Source organism: Berghia stephanieae, chromosome 6 (assembly GCF_034508935.2).
Source record: "Berghia stephanieae isolate SIO BIC M18660-M18661 chromosome 6, UCSD_Bste_1.3, whole genome shotgun sequence".
Classification (NCBI taxonomy): Eukaryota; Metazoa; Mollusca; class Gastropoda; order Nudibranchia; family Aeolidiidae; genus Berghia; species Berghia stephanieae.
Genome location: NC_088365.1, coordinates 32,766,455 through 32,781,340, shown reverse-complemented (window position 1 = coordinate 32,781,340; position 14,886 = coordinate 32,766,455). Strand labels below are relative to the sequence as shown.

Here is a 14,886-nt window from a genome sequence, read left to right as displayed (position 1 = left end):
AAACCGGGATAAACACCGGCTCAATGGATCTTTTGGCTCTGAAGGACTACAACATGTCAACAGCGTTGACAAGAGAAAACTTGATTGTGAATGCAAGATGAAAAAAAAAATATTTTACTGGCTGTTTAAATACTTACTTTTAAGTTCGTTCCAGTTAGCTCTTACCCATCCATCTCTGTTTGGGTTGTTTTGTTCATGTGAAAACCCAATGGCGTGACCAATTTCATGCAAGCACGCAAACTGTCAAAAAAAGAGAGAATGTACTGGAATAGGATTTTTCTTTCAAGGCATTTATTGTCGCACTGAGACCAAAATTGCCATAATCTATTACATAATTCCAAATACAAGCGGGGTCCATTGTACACATGAAACAAAGGTAACGATGCTGCATTATTTTGATGTTAAAATAGAACATTTTGGTCCTGATTGTGTCAAAGTTTAGCATAGATTTAAACAGAATGTAAGTTTTCAAATCACGCACAGTGTGCATGAAGAATACTGGAATATTTTCTTCCCGGGCAACACAAGTCGTGAAGCGGTGAAACGGACACTCTCACAAGCACATTTTTACGTATTCATTTTTCATCGTTTTTTTGTTGTTGCGAAAGCAAAGTAAGCACTCTGTCAAGTAGGAAGCAAAGGACATCCAACAAATATGTTGAAATATGAATCATGAATATCCATTCTGTGCATTAACCAGTTAACTGCCGCACACTCGAAAATCACACACGTATTTAAAAATTTGGCCAGAAAACCCGTCCTTCAAATATCGATCGATTTAAATGACCCTCATCTTGGCAAAACTTGGCGAATTCCCATGTTTAAGGGGTTTTGCCAAGATGAGGGTCATTTAAATCGATCGATATTTGACATCTTGTTGTTGTGCTGGGAAGCCACACACACAAACGAGCTCTGGTGTTTTCTTGGAATAATATTTATTTCACTTATGGATTTTTATCGGGATTTCACCAGTTCTATGTGATGCTACTGTGCTTCTTTAAAACCAAACCTAAACAGCGATAAATGCATTTAAACCACGTTACTGAGAACAAATTATAATGTTTTCAAGGTAAAGAAAACAAGGAGAGGGAAATAGGAGGAACAAACCATAAACAAAAACATAATATGCGGTCCGGATCTCCTTCCCCAATTGTGACTCCCCCATCCGATTCGCCAACAGTTCATCCGGTCTCACCATAAACAATAACAAAGTAGATATAAATCGCTGCATTCAAGGAGAATCCGATAGTAGACGAAATATTTTACTCGATGTGAACTCTAAACCGTTGAACCCGAAACAAGAAAACCCAGCCAACTATAGTAACAATAAATTTCCAAAGTCATAAACAAAACGAGTTTCCCGTATTATTAGTAACAACAAAGCCAGACATAGTAATAGGAACAGTAACATGGCTCCATAAGGACATTTTGGACACTGAACTGCTTTTTCCCGACGATTATAAGAGTTGTCAGTTATCGTAGAGACAGAGAAACAAACACTAAAGGTGGTGGTGTGTGTATTTTTGTCGGACGAACGATCAAAAGCGTCCTCATAAAAAGTGAAAGGGCCATGAATCGCTCTATTGTAAAATCGGGAGCCGCCCATGCCCAGTGCAAATCATCTGCGTCGTATAGGGACCTGGCTGTTGTATTTGGAATTATGCAATATTAGAAAAACAAGGCATCTGTACCACTATGCTGGAAGTTAGATTTTAACATTACATCAACTAGGATAGCAGTGAGATAGTAGGCGATAATAACCCCAAACAAATCAGTCAGATATTTTTGGATACTTTCAATGGCATGGTCTTGGTACAGATTAACCTAACCCAACTCGTAAATCATCCATATTGGACCTATATTTAACAAATGACCCCGAGACGGTGCAAACGTGCACAGCGATACAGGGCCTCGGAGGTCATGAGTCAGCAGTTTTTGGCACCACCAATAAACCAACGAAACGAATAATTTACCTGTGGAGATTGTCAGACATCTCCCAAATTAAAGCTAACTGCACGGAAAACAGACATTTTTTGAAAACCTCACTCATTTTGCACAATTAATGCGAGTAGATGGCTTTGTAATTAAGAAGATTATTGCAATGTCAAGAATATGAAGTTTTCTCACATTGCCGATGAAATTATTGACTTGTTCGATGCTTTCATTTAAACTGACACAACCAATGGGCCCTGCTATAAACTCATCCACTAAACTAGTTTGGCCATCAGCAAATAAATGGCTGCACCTCTACACTTGCTTATAACTCATAGTATTATCATTTGAAAGCTTTCTTTTTCGTGTGCATTGATGAAAATATTCTGGTTTTCGGCCACTTTTGCAAGACAACTGTCATTTTTGTTTTGATTTCGAAACATTCATAAGTTCAAGAGCTTTAGATACTTCTAACGATTTACACAAATTGAAAATGGAATGAAGATTTCAAACCATTCCACAGAATTAAAAAATCTGAAATTTTAATGAGTTACAGCATCTTTGACATTATTTTCTAGACAACCACCGCGATTTGTCAAATAAGAAAAGCCACGTGATGGCTTCGATATAAGGACAACTAAAAATCTCAACTTCTATGTCAAAGACTCGTTGGAAAACCTTTCTAATTTATGAAGCCTTACAAAAATTAGAAACTGACTTTTGAAAACGGAAGGACAATTGTGAAAAATAAAATTTTAATATCCACAATTCTTCTTCAGTCTAAATTACGAAGCCATTTTCTTTTCATTATTCAGTGTTATTAAGGTTTAAAGCCGACTTCTATAAAATTTACAATGATTAACCGTCTACACACCGTCTCACACACCGTCTCGGGGAAGAGAGGAAGAGAGAGAGAGAGAGAGAGAGAGAGAGTGATAGTATGTAAGAGATATAAGAACAGTGAACAAATGACAATGAATTAGTAGGACAATAAATATCTTTATTTTATATTATTCATATAATTTTAACATGTATATAATAAATTCATATTATGGACATAATCTATTATTATTATTATTATTATATTATTATTATTATTAATTATTATTATTATTATTATTATTATATTATTATTATTATTATTATTATTATTTTATTATTATTATTATTATTATATTTTATTATTTATTATTATTATTATTATTATTATATTATTATTATTATTATTACCCCTATGCCCAAGAGAGACTGACATTTTTTTTTCTATCCATTGCCAGCTTGTTGAATTAACTACCAAATATTGTAGGACATAGTTATTGTGATACTTTCTTATCACTTTGTAATGGAAAAGGTGGAAGGGGGGGGGGGGGTTATATATACTTTCTTTTTCACCCTAAGGTCTGCATAATAGAAATTGAATGTAAGAAGTGCTTTTATTTACCGTACTGCAGCAAGAGATCGTAACAGGGCCCCACCACCGTATACCAGTAGAGTCAGTAACACAGCTGAAATATTTTTAAAATCATTTTTTAAAAAGGCATGTAAACTCCTGTAACTACTTATACTTCAACTACAAAATTTCTACTGCTTTTTCTACGGTAACTAAAACAACAACAGAACTATTACTGTTGTTGTTGGTCAGGTACCCTTTGTAAAGCGCTTTGAGTACATTTAGTGGATATTGCTCTACATAAAAGCTCTATTAAAGCTCTACTACTACTACTACTACTACTACTACTACTACTACTACTACTACTATATATATAATATAATAATAAAAATAATAAAAAAAGTAAAAAAAAGAATAAGAAAAAAGAAAAGAAGAAGAAGAAGAAGAAGAAGAAGAAGAAGAAGAAGAAGAAGAAGAAGAAAAATAAAGAAAGAATGATTATATATATTATATTATTATTATTATTATTATTATTATTATTATTATTATTATTATTATTATTATTATATTATTATTATTATTATTATTATTATTATTATTATTATTATTATTATTTATTATTATTATCTATTATTATTATTATTATTATTATTATTATTATTATTATTATTATTATTATATTATATATTATTGTTATTATTATTATATTAGTATAGTAGTAGTAGTAGTAGTAGTAGTAGTAGTAGTAGTAGTAGTAGTAGTAGTAGTAGTAGTAGTATTTTCCCGGGATCGATCTCGGTCCCTTTACATATGAAGCGACAACTGAGCTATCGGGACCCCCATTTAAACACATGCCATCAATAAATTGTTTCTATTCTGCTATTTACAGTTGTTGTTTTTGTTTTGTTTTTATTAGAAGAGTCAATCGTACTAATTTTATCTTCAAAAACAATTGATTGACGGTGGGAAATGTGTATTCAATTGTATTTTAAATTAGGTTTTACTAAAGGAACATAATAAAGTGTGTTTATTACCCGTTTCCCTGTCTGAAACGTAATCGACTTCGATGTTCAAGACCGTAAATCTCATACACACTTGCATTCCAGGAGGGAAACCTCAAACATGTTCTGTCTTCTATTAGGGCCATCATTTTGCGGTATCCGGGTGCATAGCTAACTAAATTCGGGAGAAGAAGGAACGTATTATTTACGGAAAAATCTCTGATATTTTTATAAGCATTGTCAATTAATTGTATGCGTCATAACTTGCGCTTTGAGCTGTTTATATTTCTCAATGTTCGTTAAATCTGCGCAAACATTATATCTATTGTTGGTCACGTGGTACTAACCAATTAACTACTGTACTCTGGATGAACATGTATTTAAATATCTGGACAGAAATCCCGTCCTTCAAATATTGATCGATTTAAAGGACCATCATCTTGGCATAAAATCTCAAGCCTGGGACTTCGCGAAGATGATGGTCACTTAAATCGATCGATATTTGAAGGACGAGTTTTCTGGCCTAATTTTTGAATACATGATTTTCCAGAGTACGGCATTTGCCTGGTTAAACATTACTTTCACGAATTAACAAACTGATTATCATTTCATTAATTTCACGCCTCTACTTTAATAAACATATATTTTTCTTATTATGCTCATATTCTTCCACTTGGTTGTAATACTTTTGAACACACCATATTTTACATGACTCTTCGACTGCTCAAAACATAAAACTGTAAATAAAACTGCAATACATTTGGATATTTGAGCAATAGTACTCAGAAAAAATCGTATACAAATTTTTATCTATGCAGCTACAAAGCTGCATAGGTCTCTTTGACTCAATAAATCTTGTTGAAAAGGAAAGTTTAGCTTCTTAGAACCTATATTCAGGACTTTGTAGCATTTTTAGACCATGCTGAGGGCAAATAATTCATTTCCAAAGCTATTTAAAGTAATTTTCTTATTTTTCCCTTGGAAACTAATTTCATGTAGGCAGCTCTGTATAGGCAATGTATCAGTGCACGCATAGGCAATGTATCAGTGCACGCATAGGCAATGTATCAGTGCACGCATAGGCAATGTATCAGTGCACGCCTAGCCAATGTATCAGTGCACGCATAGGCAATGTATCAGTGGACGCATAGGCAATGTATCAGTGCACGCATAGGCAATGTATCAGTGCACGCATAGGCAATGTATCAGTGGACGCATAGGCAATGTATCAGTGCACGCATAGGCAATGTATCGGTGCACGCATAGGCAATGTATCGGTGCACGCATAGGCAATGTATCAGTGCACGCATAGGCAATGTATCAATGCACTATGCTGGTACGAGATAGTGGTTTTGTTAGAATGCGATTAAGCCAATTCCTACACCATAATAATTTTTTTTAAATCGTGGTCAAATACTCCTATCGATAAAAAGTGTGTTGGGACTTACGAGAACGAGAATCGGTAGCGAATTCATAGGGCACAATAGCCTTCGGCCACTTCCCATATCCATCTTTGTAAATCATTCGTTTGTTCCGGTGAAGAGGGTGGGATTCGCTCTCATATTCCCTATATAAGGACTAGAGAATTTAAAAATTATATAGAATTTAATAATAATAATAATAATAATAATAATAATAATAATAATAATAATAATAATAATAATAATAATAATAATAATAATAATAATAATGAATAATAATAATAATAATAATATAATAATAATAATAATAATAATAATAATAATAATAATAATAATAATAATAATAAATAATAATAATAATAATAATAATAATAGTAGTAGTTCAAAGTTTAAAGTGCTTTACAACAAACATCAGAACATAATACAAAATACAAACACACACACACGCGCGCGCACACACACACACACACACACACACACACACACACAACTGGATTAGAAGGGGGGGGGGAAACTTGAGCTTGTATATAGCGCAATATCCACCAAGCGTGCTCAAAGCGCTTTACACGCTTTACTGGGGATCCCTGACCAACAGCAACATGTAACATGTAGAACGAGACATGACTCATGTTAGGCGACATTACAATTTTTTTCCAACATAGACAACGCTGTTAACGGCCAGGTACTCATTTTACACCTGATTACGAGGAGAGCATGTGAGTAAAGAGCCTTTTCCAAGGACTCAACTATGTGCCGAGCGAGGCTCGAACCCAGGACCTTCCGATCCGAAAGTTAGTGTCATATCACAAGACTACAAAGCCGCACAATAATAATTAGGCTATGACAAAAGTATTCAACTATTGCATAAGTGAATTTCAGGCCCGAGTCGATTGCATCTGCACCGACGATAACGCACGGGTTATGAACATGGTGTGCTTTTCGGAAAGCAAACAAGAGCATCACTCGTTTATGCAAACGGATCGAAGAAAATACATCAAGATCGTTTTGCCAATTTAATTTTTTAACTCTTTTTTTTTTTTTTTTTTTTGGTGTGTTTGTGAGTCTCATTTCTTAATATCCCATCGAAGCAAGTTTGCTTTTAAAACGATGAAGTGCCTCATAGAGCACTTCTTGTGGCGCAGGGGGCGCAGCGTGGCTCAGCGGTACGGTTTTGCTTCGTACCCGAAAGGTACCGAGTTTGATTACCCGCCGGTGCGCTGTGGGGCCTTGAGCAAGTCACCTCGCTCTAGCTCTATTTGCGGCGCTGCACTGCGGCTAACGCCTGGATTATTCAAGTCATCCCTTGGAATAGACCATAGACCACTATGGGATGAATAAAGGGAATTTTATTATTTTAATTTTTTATTGTGTAAAGTTGTGTTTTCTACCCTGTCCTCCTAATAATTCACCGGATTTCTCTTTTGCGGCCCCACCCACTTTGCAATGGCATTGAAAGAAACCCGTTTCCATATCCTCAAGAAAGTTGAAAGAAAGTTTTTAAAGTGTGTTGAAGTCTTCGTGCACCTATTAGCAGGTCTGAAAACCGAGCGCAGTTGGATTCAATAGTCTGATGTCACGTCCGCCCAGCATAGAGTAGCTTGGTTCTAAGCAAAGAAAATCGATAATTTTTACTCTTCATGCTGGCTAGAACTTTTTCACATGTATGTGATCAGAATGTATAAAAGGCAAAACATGATCAGATTTATAATGTTTTTCTCCTCTGGGGTATTTCATAAAGGCATCCGCTGTTGGTCCGATAGTTTAGAACCAGTTGCTATGTTACTCCGCGTCATTACTAGGGAAGTGGCGTCAAGACTGTTGAAGCCTAATATGGGCCCTATTTAATATTGTTGTAATGGAAAACATTATGCGTTGGTTTGAGAATATTTCCATTACAACAACAAGACCATAACGATTTGGGTTATCAGACCTGCAAATCAGTATACGTAGATTGAAGACCATCCAGAAGATATGTCTCTCAGTCAGTTTCTATAGGCTCAATTGATCTAGGAACTCGCATGAAGATGCTCACCGGAATTGCTTTGAATGTGAAATTGAAGAATGATATATGCGGTAAACCGTTTTGATTTTATAGACTCAGTCCTCAAACTGTTATGATTAGATAACTAGATAAAATTTCGGTGCAGACTTAAATGTATTAAGAGAGTCAGCTCTTGTGATTTGTACAGAAAGGGAGGCCAAGAGATGGCGATTCCAAAAATTGAAACAAACATTCACGTACTGTTTGTTTTGTTTTTTTCTTTGTTTGTTTGTTTGTTTTTTGTTTTTGTTTGTTTTTTTTTTTTTGGTTAATTTTTTGGGGTTTTCTTGTTTTGTTTTTTGTTATTTTTTTTTTGTTTTTGTTTTTATTTTTTTTATTTTTTTTTATTTTTTTTGCTGTTGCTTTGTTTTGTTTTGTTTTAAAGTAATTTTCTTTCTTTTGGTAATTTTTTTTTGGTTGTTTTTCCTTTATTTTTTAAATTAATTTTATGTAGAGTAGAGAGTCTAATTTAACTTTTATATCTAATTTTGGACGCATCCTTTAAATTGCAACCTACAATACCAAATAATTACATAATCTCAAATGGCATAGTATAAAACATTTAGATGTTACAGATACAGTATTTTTTAAATCGTCGGAGGAAATAAAAATATTTATACCCGCATGGCAATGTAAAGGAAAAATCGACAATTATAAACTTCTGATGGTATTGAGAACGTTTCATAATTGAATCAATACAATTGTTGTACATGATCCATCGCGTCAAAACATCATTATATCGGGTGGTTTAGATGACATGAAAAAATACAAAGACTTGCTTTACGTTTTCTTGTAGAGAAAGAAATAAAATGTTTTATGATGACTGAACTTAGTTCCAATGCAATATACAATACAAAACCTAATAAGAGCTAAAATAGGTCAATAGTGTGGCCGTTGTTGCCCTGTCACAGTGATAAAAAAATCAATATGCATTAGTAAGTTGTAAAGTACAAGAAATCAATTATAAAACTAACATAAATTACTCATCGAATTCAAACTTTATAATCCCTTATGAACACAGTTCTTAAAAACTTTGACATTTATCGGAGATTTTGAAGAGGCGGGGAGAGAGTTCCAAATATCTACGGTCCAGAAAATTAAAGAGTGGGCACGCATTGAAGTCGAACGTGGGTGTTTGAAGATTTTGAAGACCCCACCTCTTGTTAACGTCAAAACCGCTTATTTGAAGAACTCCCTAGAATCCAAGTTGTCAATCTTGTGTACGATCTTGTAAATTTGAATGAGATCACTAAGTCTTCTGTACGTTAAAGAAGGAAGTGAAAGGCGCTCTAATCTTTCTTTATAAGACAGATAATGCAATTCAGCGAGACTTAGTGGCCCTCCTTTGGATGTTCTGCACGGGTATGGACTGTCTTTTATACGTCGGGCTCCATATGCAATTGACATACTACAAAGTGAGCCTCACTAAAGTCTTAAATAACTTTAAAAAGATAGTACAATCGAAATGAGAGAAACTTCGTTTAATAATTCCAACCACCTTATTTGCTCTTTTAATTATATAATTAATATGAAGATTAAATTTGAGAGTGGGATCAAATGCCAATGGTCCGATAGTTTAGAACCAGTTGCTATGTTACTCCGCGTCATTACTAAGGAAGTGGCGTCAAGACTGTTGAAGCCTAATATGGGCCCTATTTAATATTGTCGTAATAAAAAATATTATGCGTTGGTTTGAGAATATTTCCATTACTACAACGAGACCATAACGATTTGGGTTATCAGACCTGCAAATAAGTAAACGTAGATTGAAGACCATCCAGAAGATATGTCTCTCAGTCAGTTTCTATAGGCTCAATTAATCTAGAAACTCGCATGAAGATGCACACGGGAACTGCTTTGAATGTGAAATTGAAGAATAATATATGCGTTAAACCGTTTAGATTTTATAGACTCAGTCCTCAAACTGTTATGATTAGATAACTAGATAAAATTTCGGTGCAGACTTAAATGTTTTAAGAGAGTCAGCTCTTGTGATTTGTACAGAAAGGGCGGCCAAGAGATGGCGATTCCAAAAATTGAAACAAACATTCACGTACTGTTTGTTTTGTTTTTTTTCTTTGTTTGTTTGTTTGCTTTTTGTTTTTGTTTTGTTTTGTTTTTTTTTTTTTTTTTTTTTTTTGTTGTTTTTTTTTTTTGGTTAATTTTTTGGGGTTTTCTTGTTTTGTTTTTTGTTATATTTTTTTTTTTGTTTTCTTTTTTTTTTTTTTTTTTTTTTTTTTTTTTTTTGTTGCTGTTGTTTTGTTTTGTTTTGTTTTAAAGTAATTTTCTTTCTTCTGGTATTTTTTTTTTTTGGTTGTTGTTTTTCTTTTATTTCTTAAATTAATTTTATGTAATTTAACTTTTATATCTAATTTTTGACGCATCCTTTAAATTGCAACCTACAATACCAAATAACTACATAATCTCAAATGGCATAGTATAAAACATTTAGATTTTATAGATACAGTTTTTTTTTAATCGTCGGAGGAAATAAAAATATTTATACCCGCATGGCAATGTAAAGGAAAAATCGACAATTATAAATTTCTGATGGTATTGAGAACGCTTCATAATTGAATCAATACAATTGTTGTACATGATCCATCGCGTCAAAACATCATTATATCGGGGTGGTTTAGATGACATGAAAAAATACAAAGACTTGCTTTACGTTTTCTTGTAGAGAAAGAATAAAATGTTTTATGATGACTGAACTTAGTTCCAATGCAATATACAATACAAAACCTAATAAGAGCTAAAATATGTCAATAGTGTGGCCGTTGTTGCCCTGTCACAGTGATAAAAAAATCAATATGCATTAGTAAGTTGTAAAGTACAAGAAATCAATTATAAAACTAACATAAATTACTCATCGAATTCAGTCTTAAAGTGATCTAATCCCTTATGAGCACAGTTCTTAAAAACTTTGACATTTATCGGAGTTTTTGAAGAGGCGGGGAGAGAGTTCCAAATATCTACGGTCCAGAAAATTAAAGAGTGGGCACGCATTGAAGTCGAACGTGGGTGTTTGAAGATTTTGAAGACCCCACCTCTTGTTAACGTCAAAACCGCTTATTTGAAGAACTCCCTAGAATCCAAGTTGTCAATCTTGTGTACGATCTTGTAAATTTGAATGAGATCACTAAGTCTTCTGTACGTTAAAGAAGGAAGTGAAAGGCGCTCTAATCTTTCTTTATAAGACAGATAATGCAATTCAGCGAGACTTAGTGGCCCTCCTTTGGATGTTCTGCGCGGGTATGGACTGTCTTTTATACGTCGGGCTCCATATGCAATTGACATACTACAAAGTGAGCCTCACTAAAGTCTTAAATAACTTTAAAAAGATAGTACAATCGAAATGAGAGAAACTTCGTTTAATAATTCCAACCACCTTATTTGCTCTTTTAATTATATAATTAATATGAAGATCAAATTTGAGAGTGGGATCAAATGCCACGCCAACATCCTTCTCTGAAAACACCTCAATCAAAGAATTATTATGTTCTTCATCAGTGAGATATTTTTAGGATTATATTCTCCAATATGTAAAACGTGACATTTGGAGATATTAAAATTCAACTCCGAATCCTTTGACCAAGCAAATAAAGACAGAAGATCGTCCTGTAATGTATAACTGTTGTTCGCTGTGTTGTTAATATTTGTGTCGTCTGCAAATAAATTACACGTAGATAACAAGACATCAGGGAGGCCATTGATAAAAATTATAAACAGACGAGAACCCAAAATAGTACCGTGGGGAATTCCCCTGGCAACTTTACCATATTCCGAAAACTCACCTCCTTCATTTACCATTTGGGTACGATTACTTTTTTAAAAAACGATTTTGTCCTATTCAGCATGGAACCTCTTATTCCATATGACTTCAAAATTATTGGAACAGCCTTAAATGTGGAACAGAATCGAACGTCTCGTCATTGTAGTTTTAACAAGTTAACTGCCTTCCTATTTAAGATTTTGGCCATTAATATCGATTAATATCAATCGATATTCAAAGAACGAGTTTAGGGGCCAAAATACTAAATACATGCTTTTACAATGTACGGTAGTTTTATCTAACTCTGTGCCAGATACATATTAATTTTATTAAATCTTCGTATTGCCTCTTGTTAGTGCAAACTCTCAATTACTTACATTTATATTTTCTCTAATACAATAATATTATTGTTTTGCGGTTATGTGGTCTAGTGGTATGACATTCGCTTTCGGATCGGAAGGTCCTGGGTTCGAGCCTCGTTCCTTGCATATTTGAGTCCTTGGAAACGCTCTTTACTCGTATTCTCTCACCATACTAAAGTGTAAAATGAGTACCTGGTCGTTAACAGCGTTGTCTTTGTCATTAAAAAAATTGTAAAATCGCCTAACAGGTGTCATGTCTCGGTCTCAAGAAATGGCAAGTTAGAATTAGGATTCATTGTCTTACCTTACTCTCACCCAGATCCAATTTATATGCTTCGACGGCCAAAAGCAGCACTATGCTGATCAACAATGACGTCCAATGCATCTTCTCAGGTGAGACAATGGCAGGATTCGTCCTGTGCATAAAAAATCATGTCGATTTATATACGGTTACTTAATTTCTTTAAAAGGGAATGTTGGACAGCTATTACACCAGAGTGCAATGCTTGTAGAACAACATCTAACGAATTAAGTGTTCACACAATTCTGTATGACCAATTTTCTATAGTAATATGATTCATATATGAAGGTTGTCATTTAAACCAATTATTTATTCCGACCCATTGTTGTATATGATTGTAATAATATATATATATATATTATATATATATATATATATATATATATATATATATCTTCTCTCTCTCTCTCTCTCTCTCTCTCTCTCTCTCTCTCTCTCTCTCTCTCTCTCTCTCACTCTCTCTCTCTCTCTGGAAAAAAAATTACATGCGTTATGTTTCGTCCTATGAGTGTTGCTGTTGGGTCGAGACACTTTTTGAGGCGCTTTGAGCACATTTAGTGAATATTGCTCTATATGAATGCTCAAGTATATTTTATTAGCTTTGTTTTCTTTTAACATTATTTTGGGAGGAGAGTGTGGCCAACAGTCTGTAGGCCACAATCACAAAAATAAGGCGAGAGAACTGAAATCCTAATCATGTTCAGCATATTATGTTTGAGCACTCTTCAGATCCACAACATATAATTCAATATAATTCGTCAATTTTGATTTTTTTTTCTCATTCATTTTTAAAATCAAATGCAGCTCGGTCGTCAAATTTAGATTTCCTACATAAGGAAAAAGAAGTCAAAGAACTTTAGACGATCAAATCAATTAATATTAAAAACGTATTCCCACTCACATCTTATCTGAATTATAAACTGCATTAAACACAATAATAATATTAATGCATCTCTCACTACATAATATAACAAATAGCCTCCCAATGCTTACATGCTATCCTTTTTCAAGCCATAGATCAAGTACGGAATATAAATAACAATAATCAAACAATTGGGGTCCTGATGGCTCAGTTGGTAGAGCACTCGCTTCACACGCAAAGGGACCGATATCGATCCTGGGTGCAGTCGAGATTTTTTTCTGACCCCCTGTCCATCCAGAGGATAGCAAGCAATTGCTGTATCCGTGATAATATAAAATAATAAAATATATAATAATAACTAAATAATAATAATAATAATAATAATATTATTATATTATTATTATTATTATTATTATTATTATTATTATTATATCATCATCATCATCATGATCATCATCATCATCATCATCATCATCTATCATCATCATTATATCATCATCATTCATTATCATATCATCATGATTATTATTATTATTATTATATTATTATTATTATTATTATTATTATTATTATATTATTATTATTATTATTATTATTATTATTATTATTATTATTATTGAATCCATCGGAATCCATCGTTCAACCTGTTCTACACACGGATAAATGTGTCATGTAACGTTTTAACTAGAAAGACATAATATATTCTGAAGCAAAATGTATGTGGTGCCCCTACCCAAAAGGCACATTAAACTTACCTCAACACAATGTATTGTTTACGTTGGAACTGAAACTGACAATGGTTGAAGGTAAGTTATATATGATAATGGCTCATCCAGATGTGCTGTTTTCCGATCATCGACCCTCTGAACCGTTAACAGTTAATACCAAATGATCATGCGTGAGTGGAGGGATGATTTGCGCCTGAATGTTTGGTAGATAAAGCCATTGTCTTCTCTACAATAAAAAAGATATCAAAACGTAATAACAAATGCAATTATACTACCCGGATATTGCGTTTACTATTGTATAATTTAATAGATAGGTAATGAATAGTAATATCGTTAAAAAGATGCTCGATAATTTGTTAAGGATATTAATATAAAAGAATATCCATAATCCTGTACAGCTTTTAGTAGTTTTCCGTGGTCGCGATATGCAGGAAATACATAAAATAGCTGTACATCTTTTGAAATTGAGTATTATTTATGTTCGTTTTAAGAGTTTTAACGGCTTGCACAATATCATTAACGCAGTAAAAGGAAGAAAATGGATAGTAAAATATTCTATATTACACTTAAAAGCCAAAAAAATAAGTCAAATGAATGTTCAATCGAGAAGAGTAGATTCCAGATCGTCCTCCATGTAGATACTAGTTGAGACCACATAAAATGTCTCACCAGACACCAACATCAGATCCAAGAGTAAGACAGCATCCCATGTTACAAGAATGTTCAACAACATATAACGATGAGTACATAACAGAGAAATGTACAATGAAAAAATATCACCACCCAAGACGACCATTATACATTTGACTGTTTCTCTCCCAGCCAAGGACTCCGTCAAGGGCTTATTTATGTCCTATATTTCTTGTACTGTGGTCATGATTGTGTGTGTGTGTGTGTGTGTGTGTGTGTGTGTGTGTGTGGGGGGGGGGGGGCGCTTATTTGTGTGTATGTATGCTTGCGTGTGGTATGACTTTTTGCGAGCTATGGTTACCTTTTTTTTTTTAAAAAAAAAAGAGGGTGGAGGGGAGTGGAGGAAGGGAGGGGAACGTTGGGGGGGGGGGGGGGGGGGGGCT

General features: G+C 33.8%; 1 protein-coding gene across 1 annotated transcript in view; it reads right to left on the bottom strand.

Moving 5' to 3' along the window:
• LOC144974897 (blastula protease 10-like) overlaps positions 1 to 13,290 on the bottom strand; it is a 27,263-nt gene extending 13,973 nt beyond the window's left edge. Inside the window, exons 1-6 of the mRNA XM_078918365.1 lie at positions 13,217 to 13,290; positions 12,227 to 12,338; positions 5,772 to 5,901; positions 4,357 to 4,498; positions 3,374 to 3,437; positions 138 to 240 (exon numbers count right to left, since the gene is read on the bottom strand). Coding sequence (XP_078774491.1) covers positions 138 to 240; positions 3,374 to 3,437; positions 4,357 to 4,498; positions 5,772 to 5,901; positions 12,227 to 12,338; positions 13,217 to 13,218 — 553 coding nt within the window. The 5' untranslated portion in view covers positions 13,219 to 13,290. The remainder of the gene's footprint in view (positions 1 to 137; positions 241 to 3,373; positions 3,438 to 4,356; positions 4,499 to 5,771; positions 5,902 to 12,226; positions 12,339 to 13,216) is intronic.
• Between the last annotated feature and the right edge of the window lie 1,596 nt (positions 13,291 to 14,886).